At 38.5% G+C, this 20,651-nt stretch overlaps 1 protein-coding gene across 1 annotated transcript in view; it reads right to left on the bottom strand.

The window, feature by feature from the left end:
• Positions 1 to 17,745, bottom strand: part of ttc21a (tetratricopeptide repeat domain 21A) — a 97,453-nt gene extending 79,708 nt beyond the window's left edge. The window contains exons 1-5 of the mRNA XM_028804167.2: positions 17,616 to 17,745; positions 13,178 to 13,307; positions 11,219 to 11,329; positions 8,789 to 8,955; positions 5,849 to 5,971 (exon numbers count right to left, since the gene is read on the bottom strand). Of these exons, the coding sequence (XP_028660000.1) occupies positions 5,849 to 5,971; positions 8,789 to 8,955; positions 11,219 to 11,329; positions 13,178 to 13,307; positions 17,616 to 17,642 (558 nt within the window). The 5' untranslated portion in view covers positions 17,643 to 17,745. The remainder of the gene's footprint in view (positions 1 to 5,848; positions 5,972 to 8,788; positions 8,956 to 11,218; positions 11,330 to 13,177; positions 13,308 to 17,615) is intronic.
• Between the last annotated feature and the right edge of the window lie 2,906 nt (positions 17,746 to 20,651).

The raw sequence follows: 20,651 nt of genomic DNA, 5'->3' as shown, positions 1-20,651 counted from the left end.
TGAAGATTTCAAGAAAAGTTGTTGTCACACATGTGTGTCAGAGGGTCAGCTTTTAGGCTCATCACTACCACTCTGGGACTCAATGATGTTGTTGCTGATGATGTTGTCTGACTCCACCTGCTCCTGTCCAACAACTATAATGCTGAGGCGTGCCCGACAAGCAGACCACCAGGTGGCGCTCCAACGTAACCAGTGTGACCTACACTTTGATTTATTTTGCAGCAGTTTTCCAGGTGATGTCGCCTTACCCCTTTTATTAAGCGCCATCAAGCTTCTTGTATATGCATTAAATTATCATTATCATTCTTGGTGGCTCGGAAATCCGTACTAACCCCTACTTTCTCTGCTGTTCTCTTTCCGGTTTTCTGTGGTGGTGAACTGCACCACCACCACCTGATCAAAGCACCGTGATGTCCCTACATTGATGGATTGAAGGCCAGAGGTCTACATGACTATCATCATCAAATTCTTCTACATGAATCCTGAAAACCATGAGGACTGATTGAGATCATTTATGTTAGGTAGAATGCCTAGAGGGGGCTGGGTGGTCTTGTGGCCTTGGGACCCCTGCAGATTTTGCTTTTTCTTCTAGATGTCTTTGTTTTTTCTGTCCTCCCTGGCCATCGGACTTTACTTTTATTCTATGTTAATTAGTATTGCCTAATTTTATTTTTTATATTTTGCCTTTTTTCTCTTTTTTCATCCTGTAAAGCACATTGTGCTACATCTTTTGTATGAAAATGTGCTATATAAATAAATATTGTTGTTGTTGTTGATTACATATTAAAAGGGGTGAACCAGTTGGATACCCAAAATTTCTTCGGTAGACACATGTGCTCCCTCGGTCGACAACAATGACTATTACCATCCTGACAGAATCTAACCAGGATAGAAAAAGAGGGAGAAGGTCCAAGTGTATAACAGCATAAGAGGACAAGGACATCAGAGTGTATAGTTTAAAAAATAAACACCTTACAGGTCCTCCGTCGTTTTCATTCCAAACTTTTGAATGCTAGTGTACTGCATAGAATATGTATTTATTTTTTGCATTGTATTTTGTCACCTTTTCTGAGGAAACATGCAAGTAAGAGTTTTGCTGTTTCATTGTAATATGAACACATGACAATATGTTGGACTTGACTTGAGACTGAAAATGCTGCCATGAAATGCCAGAGCATAACAAGAGGAGAAGTGGAAGTGTTTGCACAAAACTACGCAAGTATAAATGTTCATAGTGACTGATTAGCAAACCATTGTTTAGCTAGTTGTATGATATGATACCAATATTCTTTGAAGTGGAGTTGGTTTAGTAGCTGAAACCTTCCATTCTACAAAGTAAAGAATTCTCACCTGCACATAAATCCCTTAACTGCTGCAAAGCACGTGCTGTTTGAGGGAACTCAAACACTACAAACTTCCCGTTTTATTTCCAAACAAATGAAAATTAGGGTAGAGATAATTTATAATATGGGAAAATTAGGAAGAGTAAGAGTGGGCTCTGCGGTGGGCTGGCGCCCTGCCCGGGGTTTGTTTCCTGCCTTGCGCCCTGTGTTGGCTGGGATTGGCTCCAGCAGACCCCCATGTAGTTGTAGTTAGGATATAGCGGGTTGGATAATGGATGGAAGAGTAGGCTGGGGTAGGAGACAAAAAATATGGAGGAGAACAGAATGCTCCACGTGAGGCTTGGCCATGAACAGACATTCCTTGAAATCAGTTTTAGGATCTTAATTATTTTCTAATTTACATGAATGATATAAAAGATGACTAAATAAGATTTTCAAATTATACCGAAGGCAGGTGTTTCTGTATATCATCGTTGAGATGAACCCATTAAGATTCCTTCATGCTTAAGGTCCTGTACAATAATCCTGAGAAGTGTACACGTGTTAGGTCAACTGAAGTCTCTAAATTGAACAGGTGTGTGTGAATGACATATGTGTGGGTGTGTGTGTGTGTGTAGGTGTGAAATGTGGATGATTTTCTCCTCACATTCAGCACTTTCAATGTTTCCTGCAACTCTAAACTGGATTTAGCAATCTAGGAAATGGACAGGTGGATCAATTTTGGCATTTTAACTAAAAACCACAGCATGTTTGCTGACATCCGCTCTGGTTAGAAGTGTAAACCAGCATCTTCTGCGTGTGTTGCTATAGTCTGAGATTTCCTAAGAAACAAACAGCCTGTTAAATGTTTGCCATTTGTCCTGTCAGCTTTGTCACTGCCATGCATGCTTGGTCCTAATCTTAGATAGCAAGTCTAAAATTTAAAATTTCAGCACTTCTTTTCTGTTCCTTTATACAAAAATGTGTTCTTTCGCTGAAACAATGTGTCACTCTTCATCTTCAAATGTTGCCTATCTGCTGAATTTTATTCTTTAGTAATCATAGCCACAAATCATAATGATAAATAATAAAACCATTAAAATAATATAGGATTTTTATAACAGAAATCATCATCCCACACTCATGTGCAGATAAGGCACTTATAGGCACTTTTTACACTACATTTGGTAACCTCTAAAAAGGAAAAAACAATTAACTGCTTAAAACATCTCCATTACTGTCAAAAGTCAACAGCTCTCAAAATCTACAACACATTAACAAATCTGCTCACTGAGATTCAGTAACTCTGAGGTTAGACAAGGTCTGAGACACATAATTAAGCACGTGTAGATAAGTACACTGCTGAATAATGAGGGGGCTTAATACATTAAGAAGGCCATACTTCAATAACATGCAGGTCAAGGAAAGTTAACATTTATTGTCATGTGAGGAGAGTGCAGTGAAATTCTTACTTGCATGTCTTACAGACATGAACATGATGCACACTTCGACGCCATGACATGCAAGTACTACTAATCACACGGAAACTGACCTACCTCTTCCTTATACTGTATTTGTTGATTTATACATAGTTCCATGGTGGGAGTCAGTAGGAACAGAAATAAAATGATTGCAGCAATAGGCACATAAGGTACTTAGAAATTCAGATTGTCAGGAGCACTAATCCTACATTTTTGAAAGCAGTTGGCCTTCAGACTTGACATTCCGTCAGAGTTTACTTAAGATTGGAATACGCCTGTACCATATTAAGAATGAATTCATCTCCTGACCACCACTTTCTACAGACTTTAAGGAAGATAACTGCTGCTCAGCTACTATGACAGAAAATCCAGCAATAAAAGCAGGTGTCTATTCTTTTGAAGAACAAAAGGAAATGGAGTTTATGATAGGGATGCACCGATACCGAAACGGGTATCTGGTATCGGCCTCGATACCACATTTTCTAAAGTACTCGTACTCGTTAAAAGTCCCCCGATACCGGGGACCGATACCACGGTCTGAGAAATGTCTATGTTTGAGCGGCATGTAAGGGGTTAATCACAGGCGCCGAGTGCCCGCCCCCAGGCCCCAGCTGCAGCTCAGAGTGGGGAGAAGGCGAGGCGAGACATGTCAGCCGTGTGGAACTATTTCAAAGTGAATGAAGACGACAAAACAAAGGCGGACTGCAAATTGTGCTCAGCGAAATTGTCCAGAGGAGGCTCAAAAGGTAGCGCATTTAACACAAGTAATTTAATCAAGCACCTAAAATCCCAACACGACAACGAGTACAAAGAGTTTACCCACGCTTCTAAACCAACACAACCCACGCTGCAGCAAACTCTTGCAAGACGAGAGAAAATGTCCAGAGACAATCCACGTGCTGTGAAAATAACACAGGCAATTATCGAGTACATTGCATTGAGTGACCAGCCACTCTCGGAGGTAGAAAATGTGGGATTCCTGCGTCTCCTCCATGTTCTGGAGCCCAGATATGATGTCCCAAGCCGCCGCTACATGACTGACACGGAGCTGCCTAAACTACACAACTCCGTGAAAAAACATACCCACAGCCTACTGCAAGCCTCCTCTGCGTTTAGTTTCACCACGGATATTTGGACAAGCAGTGTTAGCCCCGTGTCGCTAATTAGCCTAACCTCCCAGTGGATAGACGAGAGTTTCTTGTTTTTTTTTGTTAAATTATATGACTAAAGCTGTTACCTGTAAATTTAAATCATGTTTTTATTAAGTACTCGGTATTGGCAAGTACTCGGTATCGGCGAGTACTGAAATGCAAGTACTCGTACTCGTTTTCCAAAAAAGTGGTATCGGTGCATCCCTAGTTTATAAACGAGGGTGCTCAGTAGTTGGGGTCTGAGTATCCCATCATCTGCTGGACAAAGGCAGGTGACTTTCAGAAAGATTAAGGACAACCTCTGATTGTACTGGAGGATCAGGAGTGGAATAAAGACTTGAGCCACAAGGACTCAAAATTGTTTGGTAGATTTATGTCTTTTTCAGATAGTCCTGACCTAGGAAGCAGCCCCTGGACAAAAATGTAAAGGTCAACCATCTGTCACAATTTACTGGACTTTAACTTGAGAAAATGCATCTGGCATTCTATGTTCATGTGCTATTGGACCAATGATAAATACAAGTTTCCAAGTTGGAAAGCCACCATGAATGCCCTACGGACCTGAAGCTCGGAGTAGAATTTGGAGAAAACAAAGCTACTCGTATTCTCAAAGTTGTGATGTAACGCTGACCTTTCGCCTTAGTAAAATGTGACCTGGTCAGCCAGAAGATGTATCTTCGTGGTTGATACTGATACTCATTTAATAAGTAAATAAACAGTGCATTTGTGTTTCATTGTATAGTCCAACCAGAAATTCACATGAACGCACTTGAGTGGCAAAGTGAGCAGTGAAACCAGAGAGCAGAGCACAGAAGTGCCCACAAAGAGCAGCATGGCCTGACATCATTTTTTAAAATGCTGTGTTTACTTTCACTATAACCCACCCCTGTGGGTAATATGAATTGCATAACAGTTTCAAAACTAATGAGTTTAACTAAAAAAAGGATACTAGAGCCTACTGTATGTTGGCATCACTGGGCACAAGGCAGGAAACAGTCCTGGACACGGCACTAGTCCATTACAGGGTGATACACATGCTACTTTATTCAGTATTACATGACTCAACAACTTAATTATGAGTACTGTATGTAGAGAATAGTGCCTACCAAATAAAAAATATTTTACAGTTTCCTGTTTTGCAAAATTAAGAGAGGAACTGTAATAGAGATTTATTACAGTGAAACATCTCTCTATTATAATAAAAAAATCCTGGAACAAGACGAGACTTTCTCAGAGAGACATTTTCACATCCCACGAAACGAGACTTTGTGCCAAGAGATTTGACCACGCCCGGGGCTGGAAATAAAAGACAAAGAGAAGATGACAAAGTAGAACGTCGTAAAGAATTCAAAAACGTTGGTGCGATACACATGCAGAGCAGGTTAGAGATAATGAAAGTACTAAAATTCGAAAGTCTCAAAAAAATGAGAGTAAAGATCGCATTAGCGCAAACAAATGGAAATTATTACTCGTGAAATAACGGTACACAGAAAAGAGATCGAATATATTGTTCGGAATTAAACTTTAAGTGGGAGACTTAAAGATTGTCTAATTCGTGTTGCCATCAGGGAAAAGTAGTGTTTCTTCTCAATGAAGAGGTGTATCTGCGAGAAATGAAAGATTTGTTATTTGGTGAAAGTGAAATTCATGTACATGAGCAGCAGAGACGCGAAGTGGCTGGTGCGTAGCGTAGGCTGAGGGTGTTGGCGAGTGAAGTGAGCAGGGGGCAAAGCCCCCTAGTATTCCTACAGAAAGACTGCATAGTACTTAGTATCAAGTCCCAGAGCATTTATTTTTTCTTATATACTGTAAATCAAGGAAAATAAAACATTTGGGAAAACATAATATATTTTGTATCCATAAAATAACAAATTCTTATGTGTGCACGACTTACCTTCCCCATCAAGCCAAATACATTTTTTGAATCTTGCAGTCCATCTTCAAAGTATTTAATAGACTTGTGTCTGCTGAGCTCCTTTTCAGAACTAAGCTCAGTCCACCCTTTAAGAATAAGGCCCTGGTTCAAAAGAGGATCAGTAAGTTGAAGCATTGCTTAAAAAAACATTACTTAATGATTTTGTCGTACTGAATAGCTTTTATTATATTTTACATTACCATACCAAAATATACATCTCTATATATATATATAAAATACAACGTCTGTCTGTCTGCATGTCTGTCCGCTTTTCATGACAGAACTACTTAACAGATTTAGATCGTGTTTTTTTTTCTGTAATTTGCTTGAACATTCTGTCATCACAGTAAGTATCATAGTTCACTTGCAGGAGTGATTTATTCACGCTAATCCGCAACAGAGGCTGTGAGCCGAGGGGAGGGGAAAGTGTGACATCAGGAATGGGGAGTCGGGCAGGGCCCCCCTCACTCAAACAGCATGCTACCTGTGGCCACATTTTGCAGTGTGCAGTGTAACTTGCCTCCAGTTAGCTAGTGGTACCAGTTTGTTTATTGAATTGTAAAGTTCGTCCTGTTTCACTACTACGCTGGCGGAGCTGCAGGGGACAGCTAGTTTTGAATGTAGTGACACATTTTCCATTACAAAATTATAATTATGAAAGTAAACCGCACATGACAGTTCATACATTTTTCCACTTATTTTCCAACCCAGTATGTAGCTCAGTGCCTTTCTCAACTGTATTAGGTGCAAGGCTGAGCCAACCTTGGACTGTGTGCCAGTCAATCACTGGGTACACACACACACACACTATTACTCAAATGGCACTACTGCAGCTATTACTTACTCTGTCTCTCTCTCTGTCTCTCTCTGTCTCTCTCTCTGTCTTGTTTGTAAATTAATTCTAACTGGTATATTATATATCAGAAAAAATAAGATTGTGGCACATTGATTAGCACCTGGGTGGTGCCTGTGTGGACGCTGCATGTCCTCCCCATTTCTGTTCTGTTTTTCCGGCCAGCTACTCCAGTTTCCACCCCACATCTTCAAAGACTTACATGCATTACGCACGTTAGTTTAATTTTCAAACCAGCTCTATCCAGTTCACAGATTCTGGGGGCATACTTTATCCCAGCAGCATCAGGTACTGTACTGTACTGTAGGAATCAGACCTGGACACTGCACTACTAGTTCATCACAGGGCCCACTCATGCATACACCCACATCAAGGCTAGTTTACAGTTGCCAATTCACCTAAACTTTGAGGAAAATGGGAAGGAAACTGAAGTAGCCATAACTCACACTGACACAAGAAAAATATGCAAACTTCGTATGGATAACATTAGAACAATTATGATTGAGAACAGTCCATTGAGCCCAACAAGCTTGTCCATCCTATTCCCCTAGATTGTCCAAAATCACATCAAGTCGAGATATGAAGGTTCCTAAAGTCCTACTTTTTGTGAGCACTACTTGGTAATTTATTCCATGTGTTTCTAGTTCTTTGCATGAAGAAAAACTTTTTAACATTTGTACGAAATCTGCCCTTGACTAATTTTCAACAATGTTACTGCATTCTGTTGAAGTATTAATTCCTTTTCAGAATTTTAAACACTTCCAACATGCTTAAATTGAAAAGATTCAACTCCTTCAGTCTCTCCTCACAGCTCATATCTGTTAGTCCTGGAATCAGTCTAGACACTCTCCTATGGGCTTTCTCAAGCATGGCTACTGTACATCTGTTTGTAATATGGAGACCAAACCTGTACATAGTACTCCAGGTGAGGCCTCATTAGTGTGTTATATAACTCAAGCATAACCTCCCTTGACTTGTACTTCACACCTTGTGATATATAACCTCACATCCTATTAGCCTGCTTGATTGCTTCTGTACACTGTCTTGATGTAGATATGGATGAGTCTACTTTGACTCTTAGGTCATTCTCATAAGGTGTACTTTCAAGTTTTAGATCTCCCACTCTATATTCAAATCTAACCAATTTTTTTCCCTACATGTAATACTTTACATAAATGCGTTAAATTTCACCTTCCATAATCCTCCTTAAACGTGTATGCTGTCCAAATCCCTCTGTAACAATTCAGCTGATTCTACATCACCTACCCTTCAACTTAGTTAGGTATCATCTGCAGACTTCACTGGCTTCTTTTTATATTCTTGTCTGGATCAGTTTTGTACATTAAAAACAGCAACGGCCCCAGAACTGCTCCCTAACAGATACCAATTTTAACATCACTCAATTCTGAAAAAAATATCTCGCCATAACCCTTTGCTTCCAGTCTTTGAGCCAGTTTTATACTCATCAACAAATTCCCACTTCTTTAAGTATGATTTCCAACCACTCATAGGGTACCTTGTCAAAGGCCTTCTAACAATCAAGATTAATAATATCATATGCACGTCCTTTATTGTTTGCCTTTGTTGCTTCCTCATAGAATAATAGCATAATAATGAAACCGACCTTCCTTATCCGCACCCATGCTAACTATTTGCTAATATTCCTGTTCTAGACATGTACTGCTGGATCTTTTCCTTAATAATTGCTTCCACTAATTTTCCGGTGATTCATGATAAACTTCATGGCCTATACTTTTTAAACAACAGGATCATTTTTGCTCTTCAGTCTTTAAGAATTTACTCAGTGCGGAGAAACTTTTTAAAATATGTGCCAAGGGTTTATATATGTACTCACTAAATTCCGTAAACACAGGATGCTTGATTCATTAGGCAGCAAACCTAACCACTGCACCACAATGACATTCTACTTTTAGGAAAAGGTACACAGATTCAACAATCAAACCATGTTTTAAGGGACAAAAAGCTGCACCAGCCAGAAGCTTCTCAATTCGTACTGTTGTTCATTATCTTGTTGTCTTAATTTCCAGCTTTTATTACTTACTCACCTCTTTTGATGCACTTGAAATCTTCAGCATTTTGTCTATGTACTCTTTTGCTTTGTCACTGCGCCCTAGGAGCCATAGAAATAGACCTGCATGATACAACACTTGCTCTCCGGCTGTCTTCCGACTTGTCTTCAACAGTGTTTCCAAATCTGAAACAGCTTCTCTGTCTTAATAATACACAAGTGAAAAAACAGAAAGATAAATAAACTTTTGAATAGTCTGCTACCTTAAAAATATTTGGTTCAATTCATGCAATAGCATTGAATAATGCACTTCTAGTGTTAAATCAGTTATGTACAGTACTAGATGTGCTACCCGTCAACGACTGGTGGAAATCTAAGCAACCAACACAGACCTCAGTGTTACTGTTTACAGTGCACCAACTATTTTGGAATGTATACAACATACATTGAATTTGTCATTCCAACAAATGGCACACCACAAACACCTGTAGTAATGCATTATATTACTAAAAATGTTTCAGTGCACCATCTGTTGGAATGAAAGAGACATAGAAACCAGACAGACACACAGATAGACAGATAAACCGACACTTGTCCTTTTATTAAGGTGGATAAGCTTATTTCCTGTCTGTCCAGCAGTTACTCCTGTTTGGATGTATTCAGCATTAACATTTCAGTGCAGTGTGTTTGTTGAGTTTCCATGTCTCTTTTACATGCCATTTGGTACAGGATTCATAAAAGCAGTGCGTATGTTTGTGATGCGCCATCTTTGGATCTTTTGGATAGCGTAAACAAAGCAACCCGATGGACACACAAACAGACACTTATTCTTTTATTAAGGTGGATGCATCTATGGTTCATGTTCAGATTATTCAGCACATTAGAACAATCTAGATGAGAACAAGCCATTCAGCCCAACAAAGCTCACCAGTCCTATCCACTTAATTTTGAAAAGTCCCCATAAGTCTTACTGTCTACCATGCTACAAGGAACCTTATTCCAAATGTCTATGGTTTTCTGTGTAAAGAAAAACTTCCTGATATTTCAACTATGTCCCAGTGTCCTTGATTAACTCATTTTAAAATAACAGTCCCCCTCGATCCACTGTACTAATTCCTTTCATAATTTTAAACACTTCAATCATGTCACCTCTTAATCTGAAATGGCTCAGCTCTTTAAATATTTTCTCATAATTCAATGGCTGTAACCCTGGAATGAGCCTGGTCGATCTTCTCTTGACCTTTTCTAGTGCTGCTATGTCCTTTTTGTAGCCTGGAGACCAAAACTGCACACAGGACTCCAGATGAGGCCTCATCAGTGTGTTATAAAGCTTGAGCAGAACCTCCTTGGACTTGCTGCATAACCTAACATTATGTTAGCCTTCTTAATGGCTTCTGAACACTGTCTGTAAGTCAATAGCTGTTAGACTCCACTATGACTCCTAAATCCTTCTCATAAGATGTACTCTCGATTTTCTGACTGCCCATTGTATATTCAAACCTAACATTTTTACTTCCTATGTGTAATACTTTACATTTACTGAAATTTCATTTCATCTGACACAAATCTGCCCAAGCCTGTGTGCAATCCAAGTCCTTCTGTAATGATATAACGGATTCCAAATAATCTGTCAATCCACCTATCTTGGTATCATCAGCAAACATATTAGGTAGACAAATGTTTTTCATTTATTAATGGTTTCAGAACCGATCTCCTTCAAGGGGTGTAATGTGGGTGTAAGTGTGACCTGCAATGCACTACATTCCCAGTCTGAGTTGGTGACTGCCTTGCAAGTGTTACTGACTCGAGAGCATGTTTGGATAATCAGAATATTGATAGATGGGATTACCAGTGACTCTTTATCTGTGTTCTTTAAAGGGAAAGACATGAATCTGTTTAAGCAAAGCACTTATTTACAGACTAGAGAAAAAAGAGACTGATAGAAATGGAAGTACAGGGGAAGAGAAAGTGAGGAAGGCCAAGGAGAAGGTGGATGGATAAAGTAAAAGGGGATCTGAAGGAAAAGAGCTTGACTGGCGAGGAGGTGCAGGGCAGAATTTTTGGAGAATGCTGATCAAGCACATCAACTCCACAAAGAAGTAGGAAAAGATGATGATGATGAAGAAGAAGAAGAAGAAGAAGAAGAAGAAGAAGAAGAAGAAGAAGAAGAAGAAGAAGAAGAAGAAGAAGATGAGCAGGCACTGATCTAGAGTTTCGTATTTGCTTCATGCGTGATTTTTTTATTAATATTATTTTTGTTGTGGTTAAGTAAACGATGAGTTTTGCCTTTGTTTTGCTTAAATGTTTGTTTCATTATCTATATAAACTAAACTACATAAGAGGTGATAGGAACTCCTTGTCAAAATACCTGTATTGCTCCTCAATAGTTCTGTCCAAGCAGAATTAAAAAGTAAACTTTACATTTGAACACATCATTAGTAATTTTACAATACTGTGTAAAACTCACCTAAGCTTTCACTTTGCTTGTGAGCATAAATGAGAGCCATTATGGAGCAAAGAGAAACATCTGGATGGTCCTTCAGTTCATTCAGTTCTCGGATAGCTTCTTGTGTACGACCTGCAAAAAGAAACAAAACCAGTTACTTGGAGGACAGCTCATCGCTCACCACAGCAGCACTTGAAAGACGGTTCATCTCTTTTTCACAATCCTTGACTTTCTCTGACAATTCACAAATTGAGAAGTCTATAGATCCATTCTCAGACACGTTTAGTCCAGATTAAGGTAATTGCTGACATATATGAATGATTAGATGCACAAAGAGTAGAATGTTTAATTAAATATTCCTTGTTAATACAAAAGATTCATTTTCTAATTATGCAGTTGGCTGGAACAAAGCTCCTTCCACAGTTGCTTCCTTCAAGGACAAAAACAGCCCTTCTCTGCTGTATCATGGACTTTAAGCTTTGAAAGATCAGCAAATTTGTTTACCACGATTGCAGTGTAGACATCTTTGTGGTTTTATACTTCTGTCAAATGAATTGCAGATAGAATCATCACCTGTCCAATTCCATTCCAATAGTGAAGCATTGTGGTGACAGTAACATACTGTGGGGTTGTTGTCTAGCAGCATGGACTGGGAGAATAGACAGGGTCAAGAGAAAGCTGAAGTAAGAAATGTCAAGAGATTTCCTTAATGGAAACCTGCTCCACAGTGCTCTGAACCTCCGACTGGGCCAAATGTTCACCTTCCAACAGGACAAAGACCCTCAGCACAAAGCAAAGATAACACAGGAATGGCTGAGGGACAACTCTGTAGATGTCCTTGAGTTGCCCAGCCAGAGCCCAGACTTAAACACAACCAAATATCACTGGAGAGACCTGAAAATAGCTGACCACGTCCCTTCAACTTGACAGAGGTTAAGAGGATCTACAGAGACGAACAGCAGGAACCTCCCCAATCCACGCTGTAACTGCTGCCAAAGGTGTAGCACCTACTGTAAGTACTAACTAAAGGGTCTGAATACTTATGTCAATGTGAGATTTCAGTTTTTTTTATTTTTAATAAATTAGCAAAAATGTCTTAAATCTGGCTTTCACTTTGTCATTCTGAGAGTATTGAGTGTTGATCAAAGTGGGGAAAAATATTTAAAATGATTTTAGCAAAAGGCCGCAACAGAACGGAATGTGAAAAAAGTGAAGGGGTCTGAATACTTTCTGGATCCACTGTTAGCTGGTAAAAATGTCTCAGGTGTTCAGTGCCTTCCGATATCTACTAGTGCAGCCTTTTTGCTTTGCTCCCTCCCCAACCCTAATGTATCGTCTAACTGTGGGGTTGTGAGAGCTTTACATACATCAAAAATATTCGATTTCCGGTTTTCGACGGATCTTGACGTTTGCCCCTGGATACCGAAAACAATGATATCTCCATGATGGGTGTGTGTGTGGCTGTGTGTCTCAGTTTCTTGAGGATGGTCTGGAGCTAAAACAGCTGGATGGAAAAATACCAAACTCGAAACTTAAGCCTGTTATGAGATGACGATGTGCTGATTAGATTTTCAGCTAAACTGTGCAAAAGAAAGAGAAACTCTAGAGGAACCCTCAAATACAATAATTCTGCAATTAATTATGAATTTTTCTCATCAATTGTTGTCATAATGACCTATTTTATAACCAGAAAGATCAGCATCAGAGAGGTAAATAATTACTGAAATGTTAGAGAATAGTTCAGGTAACTTGGCTCCTACGACACAAAGCCTACTGATGCTCACATCCAAATTTTTTTTATTTCCATTTGCATTTGCTGTGTGGATTTTATTTTATGGCTTTATTGCATATTTGTCTCTATAAGGTGCCTTCTGATTGATAAGATAATTCTGATAAGAGTTTACTTCATTGATAAATTAAATACAATAAATTCAACAACAGGTAACTTTCACCAAACCTGAACTATCAGTGCAAGCTCACCTTCCATTAATGCTCCATAAGCTTTAAAAAACATCATCACCGGGTCATTAACATTCTTCTTCAGCTGTTCATTTGCAATGTTTATTGCATGCCGGTAAAATTTTTCCTGATAATAATAAACAATTGAAGCCTGAAATTGAAAAGACATTGAAATTCTCATAAATATGAATCAATATATTCAGAAAAACTGTCATGGAAAAAAATTGTATTGCATTATGGTTACAAATCTCCAGCATTGTCATATTTTGTATCATATTTAAGAAAGGGAGCACAGGAAAAGTTAGAAGTGTCAGAAATAAGAATGTTGAGATGGATGTGTGAAGTTACAAAACAGGATAGAAGAAGAAATGAGACAATCAGAAGTACAACAAAAGTGAGAGAGATGTCTAAGAAAGTATAGGAAGGTAGGATGAAGTGGTATGGACATGTGATGAGGAGAGACAGTGCATATGTGAGCAAAGGAGGGAGGAAAAAGCAAAAGTTGGATAGATAAAGTAGATAAAGTAGAAGAAGAGCTGAAGGAAAAGGGCTTGACTGGGCTTGTTTTGCTGCTGATCAAGCACATCAACCCCACATACAGTAGATATGGGATGAAGAAGAAGATGTCAAAAAGATGCAGCTTTAGAATATATTCTAGAAGAAATATTTCCCTCAAAGTACAAAACTTCAAATCTTGTTATAGGAGAATTACACCTTGAATTTCCTCTTTAAGTCTAATTCACTTCTTGGATTGTATGCTTTTTTCCCTTCCTTATACTATAGAGTTCCAGCATATTAGTGAATACCAATTCTCCCCCATCTAAATCCATGCCTACTGCTCATTAATTGGCCCTTTCTTACCAAGCTAAGCTTGAACTTTCTAGTTATAACTTTTATGACAAAGTTAAACTTTCTACATATGAAGAGAAGTGTGGCACTAAGTTAGCAGAAGTTGTAGCTGCTTTTGTAGATGCAGCGTACAAAAGTGATTAAGAGAACTAATATGACATTAGGTTATGCAGGCCGACTTGTGTAGAATATAGAAAAGTATATTCTTAAAGTCGATGAATTGAATATATTCAAAGTGTCTTAGTGCACGCTAGTATAGTAAGGGTTAAATCATAAAAAGCCTGTGCCTGCCTATTTTATTATTTTTCTCTTTGCAGCTGCAAACCACCAATATATTCCTGCTAAGCTTAAAGACTTCAGGCAAGGACACTGTGTGCTTTGAGAGGGATTAGCAGACCACTGTTTTAGAAATGCAGCTACTTAAAACTTCAACCTTGAGAGATGCTTGGACCTCAAGTAACTTTCATTTGAGTAGTACGGTATCTCATATTTGGGTCCTCCTGATTTCGATTTAAGCTTTGTACTTGATCAATGAATACGTTTCAGACACCTGCATAGTATGAAGTAATGATGGCATTTTCGGTCAAGTTATGGACAATAGGTAATGTTGGGTTTGAACATTAGGAAATGATGGGAAGAACTAGAAGGAGGAGAGTATTTTGCATAAGTGACAAGAATTGTAAGAAATGTAAGCTGGGTGAATTTGCTAATTGCTCATTTCATTTGATTTGAGTCCGTGTATGCATCACGCAATAAAGCTCGAGACTCTGTGTGCCTTCTTTGAACAACGTGTTTCTTCCACAACAAGAACAAGTCAAGGGAAGTTACAATTAACCTCAATAATGCACTTTTGAGGCCTCACCTGGGGTACTGTGGGCAGGTTTTGCCTCCATATTACAAAAATGACACAGCAGAACTAGACAATATAGAGAGAAGAGCAGCTTGACCGATTCCAAGATGAGCTATGAGGAAGGACTGAAGAATCTGAACATTTATGGTTTAATTAAACAGTGGTTAAGAACTGACATTATTGAACTGTTTAACTTTCCAGCAACACATTTCTTTCACTACCTTTAAATTAGAAACTTTGTTAAACAGAACCTGCCCAATTTTCCCAATCTCCCACGTCCCTCTATGCTGGAAAAAATATTGATCAATCTCGAGGACTCAGACAGCATTTTTGTAATATATAAAACCATTTTACAGTTCCTTCCTTTCAAAGATCCAAGAGTACAGTGGGAAAAGGATCTCTCACTCAACATCTCAGAAAAGGAGAGGAAAGTAACAATGCATAGAATTCACTCGAGCTCCATATGCGTAAAGCAGAGAATTATTCAACTCAAAATTATAAATCACAGAGCACATCTGTCTCATTTAAAATTGTCCAAAATGTTTCCAGGGCAAGATCCAACCTGTGAAAGTTGCAATCAAGCTCCAGCCTCACTAGGCCACATGTTTTGTATGTGTACCAAATTAACATCATTCTGGACCAAAATCTTTAAATGCCTTTCAGACATCCATGGTGTCACAATCCCTCCTAACCCATTAACAGTTGTGTTTGGAGGACTCCCAGATGAGCTTAAAGTGGAGAAGGAGAAACAAACTGTAATCACCTTTACTCCACTATTAGCACGTAGACTTATCTTGCTCAACTGGAAGAATCCTAACTCTCCTATTTGAAGTCCATGAGTAACTGATGTTATATAATATTTGAAACGGGAAAAAATCAAATTCTCACTTAGAGGATCTGTGCAGAACTTTTTCAAAACCTGGCAGGATCTGATGAATAACGTTTTAGAATAAGCATTTAAATTGAGGAAGCAGGTTCTCTCCCCTCTTTTTTATTCTATTTATTTGTATTAATTTATCTATTTACTTATTTGTATTAGTTTCAAGTTATACTCTGCTGGCCTAGCTCTTTTACTCATGGGTGGGGGTTGATGTGTTTCAAACTTAGTTTTGTTAAACTTGACATGCTTGTAAAAAAAAAAAAAAAAAAAGAATTGTTTAAAATTATAAAGAGATTTGGCATGGCGAATCCTGCCTGTGACTTTAAAATAAATTCTGCAACAAGAACGTGGGGGTACAGATTAAATCTTATTAAAAGTATGTTTCACAAAATCATTACCAAGTTTTTATTTACATAGTGAACCACAGATAAATAGAATATATTACCAAATAATGTGGTAGATAGACAATACTTTGGAGAACTTAAAAAGCTCACTTTAGTTTATTATGGAGAAATTAGGTAAATATGATGGAGAAAAATATTGGTCTGAATGGCATGTTCTCATCAAAATTATTCTAAGGTTGCAATATTCTAACTAAGAGGGACATTAGACAAACAATCAAAAGAAATGTCAGGTTTGAATAAATATTAGACATCCTTTAATTCATTTTTAAACCTGCTTAATCCAGTTCAGGGTCACAGAGCCTTACAGCCTGTCCTGGAGGCATCATTTGCAAGGCAGGAACCAGCTCTCCAATTTCTTGCAGGTCTCACTCACATACACACCCCCATACTCGCTTGCACAACTCAAATAAGAGTTCCTAATTGAAGTAGCAGGCACTTCTTTGGGAGATGGGAGTCCAGCATCTTATGCATGCACTACACTGACAATGGCCAAGAAGAAACTTTAGCTATAGCTGTGACCATACTGTCACCACTCCATTCATATACTTAAGAAAAAGTTTTAATGGAGTCGGAACCAATTCACTCAAAGAAAGCTCATAAATTTCTAGTCTTTTAAATTTTGTAAAATATGGTTAAGTAAAAACCATATAATTTGTAAGAGAAGCTTTGTTTATATATCTACGTATAAAAATCACTGTTGAGGACCCAGCACTCCTCTTGCTGCAGGTGTTGGTGCAGCTGTACCTGTCAGGGTTGTTACTGTCATTCACCTGAAGTGGTACTGGGAATTATTGACACTTTGGCCCGTATTCTTCAAAAACAATGACATTAACACTTTTGTCATTCTCCCTTAAAATAAACAGCATCATTTATTCACTTGTATTATTACTATCACATTTTTATTAAGTACCAGTTCTAAGTCACTCAATTATTTTTCATTACGAACACTGATTTTCAGATACCCAGTGACTTCAGTAACATATCTGAACACGAAATGCACAACTAAATGCTAAATGCTGCGCCACCCGTTTACAGATTTTAGGCCCAGTTATTTGGAAGCAACACAAAGTTTAATTTTAACCAGATATCAAAACAAGTCAATGCGCATAAAGCTGTCCGTTACATATCCATCCAGACATTCGTTCATTTGATAATTATGATCAAATCGGTTTTGAGCAGGCAAAGATTAATCCGTGTTTACAAATACGGAGCCAATAACATGCTTAACAACAGAAGTCACGTTGAACCCTGAAGGAGAAATCGGTTTCCTTTCTTAAGATATTGCGATATTATGAAATATTACTCATCCATAATCCACTCACCATTGTGAACAAAACTTTGACCTCTGCAACACAGCCATCTATCGTTTCCCAAAATAACGAAAAAAAAGTTCAGGAACATCAATCACAATAGGACATGGCAATAATTAACTGCAGACGTCGTCAAAATCAAACAATTCACTCTGCATTCACTCACCAAGCCAGTCTGCTCCCTTTCAGTCATTTTTCCAGAAAAGATCGCCACTCGATGTGTTTTTTCGTCTTTTACGTAGAAGGGAAGCGTCTTAGGTACAAGATATAAGGCGTCGTTGGCTGCTAAGCAACCACCCACAGCTTGGAAAGCCAAGAAATGTAATCAACCACAGATCCAAGGAGCAGAGAGCTCATATAGCCATAGATATCTAAAACAAACTAGAGCGGCAAGTAACTCCGTTCAATCCGACTCTGTATGAGGAAACCATCTTTAATGAGTATGTAGTGTCAAGCGGCGTAGAGTAAAGAAGTTGTGTACAGTATGTTTGAAACTGTACACATTTTAAACTGACCTCGGATCGAGTTCCGCAACAATGCTTTTTCCACAAAACATTTACAGATTTGTTAAGAAACCAAGCAACCACTTTGCATCCAGACTCAGGGAATCTACGAAATCCACTTCGATTATTCCGTTGATTTCATTACATTTTATAAAGTTAAGAGATGCATTTTGTTAATTTAAAAGATAATAATAATAATAATAATAATAATAATAAGAAGAAGAAGAAGAAGAAGAAGAAGAAGAAGAAGAAGAAGAAGAAGAAGAAGAAGAAGAAGAAGAAGAAGAAGAAGAAGAAGATAATCATTCTTCATTTTACATAGCACCAATACTACACCTGGATAACAAGTTAGCTGCAGATCATATAGTATCAGTGTTTACGGGCGTAAACCTGGAATGAAAAGGACGTGTAACGGACTTGGATCGAAAGGAGGGGGCCCACCGGGACTGCTTATAGGCCCCAATGTTCTGTGCCACACCCCTGTCAATGATAAAAGGCATGACATATGAATTTAAAAATACAATTTATAAAAACAAAGTAAAATCTAACGTGATTATCTGAAGAGTAATTAAATAGTTAATAAATACTCCGAAATATCGAATAAATAATTCACAAAATCTGAAAGTGGGCACTATGACAGTGGAGTCTTATTGAGTTTAGAGGGTCACTAGTGTCAGGTGTACTGAGAACACTGTAACTTTGGTGTGATAATTGACGTTGCACATGTCACCACACTGATTAGTGAAGTAAAGTTCAGTATAACAACCTTACTTTGAAATGTCCGTCTACCTTAGGATAACTGCAGGTTCAGTTAGATCAGGTTGGGGAGCATGCACTGGTATAGCGTGTTGCTGTACCCACCACATGACGAAACAGCTTGGGATCCTGGTTGGCATCCCCCCCAGGCAGACATGCAGTCCAGTCCCACCCTCTGGAAATGACCATCTATCTGCCGCAGCCAGGTGTTACGTGGGCGTCCCCTACGCTTGGTCCAGCCACTTGGGTCCACAACAATGAGGATCCTGTGAGTCAGATCACCCTCGGGGGAATCGTGCCACATGGCTGTAGTGCCTTAACTGACACTCCCTCACATTGCAGGTAATGTGCTTCATTCGGGACTCTTTGAGCAGCCGCTCAATCGACACAAAGTCAAACCAGCGGTACACAAGGATTCTTTGAAAGACACCCAGTACCAAAGGAGTCCAGCCTTCAACTAACATTTCTGACATTTTGGAAAGTATACTTTATATGCTTTATATACAGTGCCTTCAGAAAGTATTCAAGCCCCTTCACTTTTTGCATAATTTGTTATGTTGCTGCCTTATGATAAAATTGTTTAAATTCATTTTTCCCCACTTTAAGCATAATTCCGTACCCCAGAATCAGCACATTTACACACACTTTAAAAGCCCACCTAATCAAAAATGCCATGTATACCCTTATTCTGGTTAGAGAAACTGGGATATAAGTCTTTGATAACACATGTAAATTTCTCCAAAAGTCTCCCAGTTATGCAGTGACTAATTGTGCTACCCGTCTAAGATAGGTTTAATAAAAAATAATTAATGCAGACCTCAGCGTTTAATGTTTGCAGCATACCATTTTTTGGAATTTGTTTTGTAATGCATGTGGTAATAAAGAGCATTGCATTTGTCACTCCAACAGATGGTGCATCACAAACATACTAATAAAATGCATTACTACAAATGTCTGGATGATGCGCCATCCGTTGGAATGACAAATGCAACGCATTTTATTACTACAAATGTTTGTGATGCTCCATCTGTTGGCATGACAGAGACAGAGCAACTGGATGGATACACAGATACACAGACATTCAGATACTTATTCTTTTATTAAGGCTGTAGGTAAGGATTTCCTAGTCTGCGTGTGTCTGTTGTACTCCATTAGCCTGCACATGCCTTTGCTTGGCACACAAATCCAGCAGTTACAGGTAGAAAATGGTGGAAGCATCCACAAAGATCAACTTCCTGAGGCAAATGCTGTCGCATTCGCATTAATCCTTCCCCTGGTTGAAACAATCTGTCTCAATATTTTAGAATCACTACATTTATGTTGATGAGCTAAAAGCACATCGTTGATTATTTTTAATCTTTTTTTTATTGGATTTGTAGGACATCTGTTCACATAAGTGGACTTGTGCATGTAAATTTTTTATTAAAAAAAAAAACAGGTTTCTACCTTAACTGGGTTACTTACCAAAACACATTCAACGACAAAATGAAAAGTGGATTTTAGTCATTTTTGCAAATTTATTAAAAATTAAAGAAAAAGTGAAATCTCACATTGACACATATATTCAGACCCTTTACTCAGTACTTCACTGAAGCAGAGATGACAGCCTGGAGTCTTCTTGGGTATGATATAACAAACACTGCCATTCCTCTCTTCAGATCCTCTCAAGATCTGTCAAGCAGGATGGAGGCTGTCAGTGGACAATTACCATATATACTCATGGATAAGTTCTCCCGCAGATAAGTCGGGGCTTGATTTTACCGTATAATTTTCAGTATTTTATAATGTCAGTCATATAAGTCGAATGCAGAAAACTCACACTATTGGTCCAAGAGATTATGATATGCTGACGCCCACCTGAGAGAGTAACCACGAAGCACTCTGTCTTTTTCTTGCTATGTATTGTGCCTAAGTGACCACGCAGTAATACCCAAACTATTCAG

This window comes from Erpetoichthys calabaricus, chromosome 6 (assembly GCF_900747795.2).
Source record: "Erpetoichthys calabaricus chromosome 6, fErpCal1.3, whole genome shotgun sequence".
Taxonomy (NCBI): domain Eukaryota; kingdom Metazoa; phylum Chordata; class Cladistia; order Polypteriformes; family Polypteridae; genus Erpetoichthys; species Erpetoichthys calabaricus.
This window is presented reverse-complemented; position numbering and strand designations above follow the sequence as displayed.